Raw genomic sequence first — 6951 nt, forward strand, 5'->3', positions numbered from 1 at the left:
TCAATCGTCGTTCCGTCCCCGTCCTACTACTTTCCCTTCCCCCTATAGCTGACGCCGTGACGCGTCCGCCCGGGCGGGGGCCACCCGTCTGCGATTCTGCGTAGCGATGATGACACGACTGAACATTGTCTCGTACGACTGCCAACCGCGACACGGCCGCACATCCCATCTCCCCCCGCACCCGCACCCCCGCGCCCCCGCGCACGCAGAAAAACCCACGCCCACCGCGCGCCCGCGAGAGAGTCTGCGGCGCCCAACCCCGAGCCACACACACCACCACACCAGAGCAGAGCAGAGTGGGCGTACGCAACAACGTGCACTCGCAGCGCCTCGCCTTCCGCGTCCTCCTCCCGTGCGCGCGCGCGCGATGCGCCACTGCGCCAGCATTTAAACCCCCAACCCAACGCCGCGCGCGTCGCCACCACCATCCACACCATTCGCCGAGCCGACGCCCCCGCCCCCGCCCCCTGCCGGTGGCGAGCGTGCGTACGTACGTACGTACGTACGTGGCCCTGCAGCCGAGCTCACCGTAGCGCGGGCCGTCGGTCGCCGCTCTCCTCGCCCACCTTAGCTACGCAGCTGTAGCCTGCAGGGTAGCTAGCTCTCTCGCTCGCTCGCTCGCGGCGCTGAGGGTGGTTGTCTTGCGTCTCCGGTGGATAAGTTGGGTTGAGATGGGGGAGGCGCCGAGGCCCAAGTCGCCGCCGAGGTACCCGGACCTGTGCGGCCGGCGGCGGCTGCAGCTGGAGATGCAGATCCTCAACCGGGAGGTCGGCTTCCTCGAGGTGACCTCACTTCACTTCCCCGTCATGTCACCTCGCTTTCTTTCACAGTGATGAAGAAAAGCGTGCATTTTTTTTTGTTCTTCCTATGGAGTGGAGAGACAGAGAGAGAGAGAGAGAGAGAGAGAGGAAATCTCCGGGGAAAAAAGTTGATGTGGAGAGCTCATCGGTTTGGGGTTTCGCGACGGAAGCGAGGCGAGAGCTCGCTCTGTCGCGACAACCGATGCGCGACAGGCTCCCATGTTGTACTAGCAGTACGTGCGGCTGTCATGGCTGCCCCTACTGCCGTCTTCTTGCAGAGAGAACAAGAACAATGGGCAGCCATGAACCAATGCCATTTTACTTCTGGAGTAGTAGTAGTAGTAGAGTTCTACTGCAATATGTATTTTTTCCCCCTGCAACATCAGGCATTTCAGAATTGCAAAGCAAGTGCAGTATAGGAGTAGTACTTCCGAAGTCTCCTCATTACATTGCATCATGCGTAAAGTCTGATGAATTCTGGAACTATAGGGGTATGGGGGAGTACCTGCAATTGATAATTAAAAATAAAAAGAACTCTACTTTCAGATTTCTGCTTCTCTTGAGCGTGACATCACCTGGCAATGGCAATCAGTAGGTAGAGACGCTGCTGCTGCTGCTGCGCATTGCTCGTGTTCTTTACTGCTTCCATTCATGGCACATGGAGCAGGACTGTGTATAGGTCTGTGGAAGCCATGTGCATGTGCCTCGGCCTGACTGGGGGCTCCCTTTTTGCAGCAAGAGCTACAGGGACTTGAACGGATTCAGCCGGTCTCGAGGTGTTGCAAAGAGTATGCGCCCTATCCTCTCCTTTCTGCTTTCCTCATTAGCCTCGCTTCTCTCTGCAAATCTTGTCGCCGGCAGTGCTGGTGTTTCGCTCGGATGGGCAACTAGCAAGTTCTTGTTCATTCTAGTGATCTAGTCTCAGCCTTTCAGGCTCAAATGCCATTTAATCACAGCTACTCTGAATGTCAGTAGTGTTTGAGTCATTAGTGTTGTTGTTTCTTTGATTTGTAGTGGTCTTATTGATAAACAAGACAATTCTTTTTCCGAGGAGAGCACTAAAAATTAGAATTTTTTCCATTGTGTTCTTTTTATTTGCTGAATCCTGACACATTCCTCAAACTTATTTTTTTTTTGAAAAAAAAGAAAGTGGCCCACATGAATTGCGACATTTACTATACTTTTCGATTTTCTTGAATGCCAATAATAATCTCTGCTAGTAACTTCTGACCTGGTGGTCCAACAGTCAACATGTGAACTGTTCATGCATGACCTACATTTCAATTTTGCTCCTTTTGGAACTGTACTATGTAACGTTCAAATGCCATTGTCGATTACAAAGATACTAATGCTATATTATCACATTTGGCAGTGTCAACGAATTTGTTGGTGCAAAGTCGGATCCGCTTATACCAATGTATGAATATATTGATTTATGTTTTGCATTTCAGAGTTTCTTTTTTCAAAGTTTGCTGATCAGTGTTCTCCCTGTGCCTTATTTATTCCAGAAACAAAAGGAAACACAGATCTTGCAGCCTCTATCGGTGGATCAGGTCCCTTACTCTTCCCTTGTCCATGCTTTTGGGTGTACGGATAAAAACATTCTAAAAGCTTTGCTGTTTAAACCGAGGGAATATATTGTTGTTTATAATTTGAGAGTTTATTAAATTCAAGCCATTAGTGAATAAGTAGGTAACACTCATAGGGCAAAGTATGACAATATGCTGGTTTCAGTTTGTTGCTGAATAAACTAGTTCAACAGTCAACACTGTTAAGACTCATACTCCTACTTGTTTCTGTTCCTGTCAAATGCCCGAACTGAATTTCACCTTATTAGCCCATTTTATCAAATGCTCACTCAATTTGTAGAACCTCAATACACCAACAAAGTGATTTGTCAGAAATGTCACACTTTAATACTACATGATAACTCGGAGTACTGCCTTCTTTTGATGAAAAAAGTCAGGATATCTGACATCAGTTATGGTGGCATCAAAGCAATTTTCGCAGTCTTTTTGTGGAGCCAATACTGTTCCCAGAACTGCAGCGCTATTTACACGACAAATACCGCCTTTTTTTTCGTTCTGAACTTCTTGCAAATGACATGCTGTTTCAACGCTCCCTTGGAAAGACTAAAAGATCTTAAACCTGTTGTTTTTTATCAGATCGAAATTGTGCAACTGCTTGTTATGCCTCTGCTGTTGGTGCCGGTGCCTCCCAAAGCCCAAGAAACCGAGCTGCTTCAGTTGTTCTTGCTGCTCCTGCTGCGACACATCGTGCTGTAGACCGAGCTGCGGCTGCCTCAAGGCCCCTTCTTCGTGCTGCTGCAAATCCAACTGCAGCTGCTGCAGCAGCGATTGCTGCACCTGCAGCCTTCCCAGCTGCGGCTGCACAGGCTGCGGCCACTGCCGACCGTTGTGTGGCGGCGGCGGCGGCTGCTGTCCGCCCAGCGACTGCTGCTCCAGCTGCAAGTGCTCGTGCTCGTCCTGCACGCGGTGCTGTAGCAGCTGCGCCGGCGGCTGCAAGCCGAGCTGCAGCGGCTGCGGCACGGGGTGCTCGTCCTGCGGCGGCGGCTGCTGCCCCAAGTGCTCGTCCTGCGCGGCGCCGTGCGTCGGCTGCCTGGCTCTGCTCCGGCGGTGGCTGAGCTGCCGGTCGTCGTGCTGCAAGGGGCAGCCGTCCTGCTGCAAGTGCCAGTCGTCGTGCTGCGAGGGGGAGCCTTCCTGCTGCTGCTGCTGCGGCGGCGGGAAGGGATCGTCGGCGTGCTGCTGCGGCAGGCCTTGCTGCCTCGGAGGCGCGACGCCGGCGCCGTCGTGCCCCGAGTGCTCCTGCGGCTGCTCGTGCTCCTGCCCGAGGTGCAAAGATGGGTGCAGCCGCCCGTCGTGTGGCAATCCGTGCTGTGCCGGCGGATGCTTATGCTGAAGTAGATCGTTAAACTACAGTATGGTTTTGTACTATTCTTTTTGTGCTTGTTAGAACATTGGATTTGAGTAAAACTCATATGGTATATGCAAGGGCGAATCGAGAACGAAAATAACTCGTGTCCCAAACCCAAGGCATCATATACATACAAAAGTATGTCGTCAAGGGATCAGAATGCTCTGCAGTTGAAGTCATGCGTCACTGGCACGCGGTCTCACATGTCAGTGATAAAAGCACTCTGCATTTGATTGTAGAGGATCTCAATCCGTCATCAAGAAGTTGCTGCGAGTCGTATTTGACAAGTTCATCAACATCGCAACGACCATTGAGTTCTTTGTGAGATGGAGGAACTCAACGTAGATTGGATTAATCACGTAGTGCGTACATATATATGCCTGTCCATAACCACTCTACCGATTTATAGCAACAGAATCGGGAGGATAAGGATCTAGGCTTAGAGAGATAAAACTCAACCATGCATATCTAAACCATATTGTCTAACACCCCCCGCAGTCGCAACGTCGATGGAGCGAACGTTGAGACTGGAGCGAAACTCGATGAAGACAAGAGAGGGAAGACCTTTGGTGAAGATGTCCGCATACTGTGATGAAGTTGGAACATGCAACACCTGGACAACACCTAGAGCAACCTTGTCACGCACGAAGTGTAGATCGATCTTGACATGCTTCGTTCGTTGATGCTGTACTGGATTGGAGGAGAGATAAACTGCGCTCACATTATCACAATACACCAAGTTGGCTTTAGACGGCGGGGAATGCAGCTCATGGAGAAGTTGGCGCAACCAGCTGGCTTTGGCAACCGCATTTGCCACAGCGCGATACTCAGCTTCAGCACTCGAGCGAGAGACAGTGTTCTGGCGCTTGGATGACCATGACACAAGGTTGTCACCGAGAAAAACTGCATAACCGGATGTGGACTTGCGAGTGTTTGGACAGCCGGTCCAATCAGCGTCAGAATAGACAACAAGGTCAGTGGCCTGAGAACGCTGAATATGGAGACCAAGATCAATTGTACCTCGGACATATCGCAAAATCCTTTTGAGAGCGGTGAGATAGACCTCGCGAGGATCATGCATGTGTAAGCACACCTGCTGGACCGCATACGAAATATCTGGTCTGGTGAAAGTGAGGTACTGAAGTGCTCCTGCAAGACTGCGATAATCTGTAGGATCTGCCACTAGTGGACCGTTGGTCGAAGATAACTTGGCACATGTATCCACAGGAGTGGCGCACGGCTTGCAATCTGTCATGCCAGCACGCTCCAGGATATCAAGACTGTACTGCCGCTGATGCAAAAACAAGCCGGTGTCCCTGCGAGCGACGGTGACACCAAGGAAGTGATGAAGAGCACCAAGAGAGCACCAAGATCCTTCATGGAGAACTCGGACTGCAGGGATGAGATGGTCCACTGGAGGAGCTGAGCAGAGGAGGTAGTGAGCACGATGTCATCGATATAGAGAAGCAGGTATATTGTGCCAGAGTCGCGATGAAGGACAAACAGGGATGTGTCGGACTTGGCCTCAGTGAAGCCAATGGACAGCAAAAAAGTAGCAAATCTGCTGTACCATGCCCGAGGTGCCTGCTTGAGACCATAGAGCGATTTGTTCAGGCGGCAAACCATGTCAAGTCGTGTGGGGTCGACGAAGCCGGGAGGCTGAATGCAGTAGACTGTCTCCTGGAGGGTGCCATGAAGGAAAGCATTCTTGACATCAAGCTGGTGTATTGGCCAATCGTGAGAGACTGCTAGGCTAAGTACAGTGCGGACGGTGGCCGGTTTGACAACCGGACTAAACGTCTCATCAAAGTCGATGCTGTCACGCCCGGAAATTCACTAGTAATTTCCGAACTTATTTGTGCATAAAATCCTTGTCCAGGAATTAGCCGAGGTACACAAACTGACAATTTAATATACAGATTCATCAAATTAACTAAAACGATAAATACTTACTTATGAGGCACTTAGTCCTCATCATGAAGAAAACTGCAGCGGAAAAATAAAATCTAGCGAAGCTCCGGCTCCACTCCCACAGGCAGCTCAACTGGGGTATAAGCCAAACGTCTTCTCCTTCTGGATCCTTTTTCTTCAACTGAGGTTGATTGATTATTGCAAGGTGAGCATATGACATACTCAGCAAGCCACACAGCAAATATGCAAGTGCACAAGGATAACAAAGGATGGCATAATATAGGCTCATTTGCGAAAGCAGCACTTAGCAAAGAGTTAAGAGTAGTAAAACAGTAGAGTAATTAATCAGAAATTTTAATCAACACTGAACAGCACACCCATGCTGTACAGGCCCAACCATCCTGAACAACCATACCCGGCTGTACAGATCTAACTCCAAACCAGGAGCTAAACAAATTATTACCAGTTATAACATCCATAATTATTGTGAGAGGTGTGAGACTAATCACGAAAAACATTGCTCAACCCGCCCATAACCGCGGGCACGGCTATTCGAATAGTTTTACTCTGGCCAGAGGTGTACCACTGTACCCACAAGACACGATTTCACACATGTTGCCATGCCCCGAAGTACCACCACGGCACTGCAAAGGGGGAAATCGTGACAATACCCTTCGCACAACACAACTCACCACAGTGCACCATTCCTGGATCATAATCACCCCCTCAAAAACCAGAGGCATGGACTCCCCAGCGACCCCCGTGGGCTTATCTCCGCCACTTCTCAGTCTGGTGCTCCGCAATGAACTATGTTATACAAAAGGTAAAGCCGTTGCCCATGCTGGCTTGTGGTTGGCACGGTTAATGTTTCACAACAGTAGCTCGCGAACCGGTCCTTAATTGTCATGAGCACGACTCTCAAAACCATGTGCTCACAACCCACCATTAATCATATTTTAGTTGGCAAGTAATTAATTAACCAATCACGATTGACCATCGTGAACTATCATTAAGCCATCATTAAATAATAGTGAGTCATAAGTTATCCCAATAGTGTGCTAATGTTTCTAAGCATGGCTAAGCAATTATATCTAATATCTAGTTGAACCAATATATATAAAGCTCAACTAGTCCAATTATAATAACCCAAGGTATCAAGGAATAAAGTAATCAATGCAAATTGGCCATAACAAAGGAAGAGATTCACACCACCCAGTGACATTCGAAAATAAATGCACAGTTGAAATAAATAGAGAATTTAAATATAGGATCAACATGCTCAAAGGATTGTGTTTAGGATCTGTGT

The 6951-nt window shown here is 49.4% G+C and overlaps 1 protein-coding gene across 1 annotated transcript; it reads left to right on the forward strand.

Moving 5' to 3' along the window:
• The first annotated feature begins 209 nt into the window (after positions 1-209).
• On the forward strand, positions 210-3831 carry LOC4345752 (guanine nucleotide-binding protein subunit gamma 4-like). The gene is made up of 5 exons (XM_015794106.3): positions 210-782; positions 1536-1588; positions 2173-2217; positions 2309-2353; positions 2966-3831. Exons 1-5 carry the CDS (start codon positions 672-674, stop codon positions 3717-3719), a joined length of 1008 nt encoding a protein of 335 aa, XP_015649592.1. The 5' UTR covers positions 210-671; the 3' UTR covers positions 3720-3831.
• Positions 3832-6951: the final 3120 nt, after the last annotated feature.

The sequence above is a fragment of the Oryza sativa genome, chromosome 8 (assembly GCF_034140825.1).
Source record: "Oryza sativa Japonica Group chromosome 8, ASM3414082v1".
NCBI classification, from domain to species: Eukaryota; Viridiplantae; Streptophyta; class Magnoliopsida; order Poales; family Poaceae; genus Oryza; species Oryza sativa.

Coding starts and splice junctions, on each gene's coding strand:
- LOC4345752 (XM_015794106.3), top strand. CDS start 672: ATGGGGGAGGCGCCGAGGCCCAAGTCGCCGCCGAGGTACCCGGACCTG. Junction 1,589..2,172: donor GTCTCGAGGTGTTGCAAAGA/GTATGCGCCCTA, acceptor CACATTTGGCAG/TGTCAACGAATTTGTTGGTG. Junction 2,218..2,308: donor TCGGATCCGCTTATACCAAT/GTATGAATATAT, acceptor TATTTATTCCAG/AAACAAAAGGAAACACAGAT.